The 1,225-nt window shown below is 37.6% G+C and overlaps 1 protein-coding gene across 1 annotated transcript in view; it reads left to right on the top strand.

Moving 5' to 3' along the window:
• Positions 1–1,225, top strand: part of LOC119592462 — a 32,181-nt gene that overhangs the window by 1,546 nt on the left and 29,410 nt on the right. Inside the window, exons 2-4 of the mRNA XM_037941286.1 lie at positions 232–315; positions 553–697; positions 1,120–1,202. Of these exons, the coding sequence (XP_037797214.1) occupies positions 241–315; positions 553–697; positions 1,120–1,202 (303 nt within the window). The 5' untranslated portion in view covers positions 232–240. The remainder of the gene's footprint in view (positions 1–231; positions 316–552; positions 698–1,119; positions 1,203–1,225) is intronic.

The raw sequence follows: 1,225 nt of genomic DNA on the forward strand, positions 1-1,225 counted from the left end.
AGCACATTTTCAAGACCCAACAACCACGCTTCTGTTGGCTACAATCAAATCTAGAGATGCCGCGGCCTCCGCGCGTCTGTAAAGACAAATAAGCCATTGTACATTCTAACAAGGTAGATTAGCCTAACTGGGATATCCATTGTCAGGTATAGAGATGTAGGAGAGGCTGGTCTTTCTCTTTAAAAAAATACATTATTTTTTACATTATTTGTGTAATTCTCTCCCATTAAGACTTCCAAGATGTTGTGGCAGCCAAAGGGATGTTGTTGCTTCACACGAAGAACCGGAAGTCTCATTCTGGCTTCGCTCTCCGTCGTAAGTAAAGGCGGACCTTGTGTTAATTACGTACATACGAATATTTGAATATTGATAAGGAAGGGTTGTGTGTCTATGCTAATGTTGGGAGGGGAAGGAAGCCTGATATTTCTTATCGTTTTGTCATTTTCTGATATTTAAGTCGTGCTTTTTGTGTAGGTCATGTCATCTATGATAATGTGGTAAAAAAAATGCTATTCCTTAGTTATTTCTCCTTTTTTGTTTTGCTTTTTACAGATTTGCGGCATTTTTGGCATCCTGAACCTCGTCAACATATACGCAAATCATGACCAGAATGTGGACAGCGAAGTACTGAAGTTCTGCCGCGAGAACTTGCAAGCCGAGGACATGGGTGCCTGCAGAGACAGCGCGAAACATATTGGTGAGTGAAAGGGATATGGCTGTGCTATTTACGTACCGTTGACGAAACCACAGATGTTCATCTTTTTTTTACGTTCTGGTATGGCTGATTTTATTATCCATGGGTTCCAGTTCACGAAAACCGATTTAAACAAAAAATCTCTAAATTATTATGTTTATCATAACATTTTCAAAATCTAATATTCGTTGTAATGTCTAATTTTATTATCTTGCTTATGATAATTTTTCATGATCAAAATCTATTCTGCGTCCTACAATATCATTTTTTAATGTAAGTTTTAATTTTATTCATGAACCGCAGTTATGTTAGGCGGGGTAATTGCTGTTATAATTGATCAATATCATTATCAAAATCTACTCTTGCTTCCTACAATGTCATTGTTTTATTATTGTGCATGTTCTAAATTTATTCACGATTTGCAGTTATGTTGGGCGGGGCAACACTGATGCTGCTCTACGTCATCCAGGTGATCATCAGCTCGCTTCTCATCCACGGCGTCTCTAAGGTATTCAGTTTTATTTTTTATTT

The sequence above is a fragment of the Penaeus monodon genome, chromosome 30, assembly GCF_015228065.2.
Source record: "Penaeus monodon isolate SGIC_2016 chromosome 30, NSTDA_Pmon_1, whole genome shotgun sequence".
Taxonomy (NCBI): domain Eukaryota; kingdom Metazoa; phylum Arthropoda; class Malacostraca; order Decapoda; family Penaeidae; genus Penaeus; species Penaeus monodon.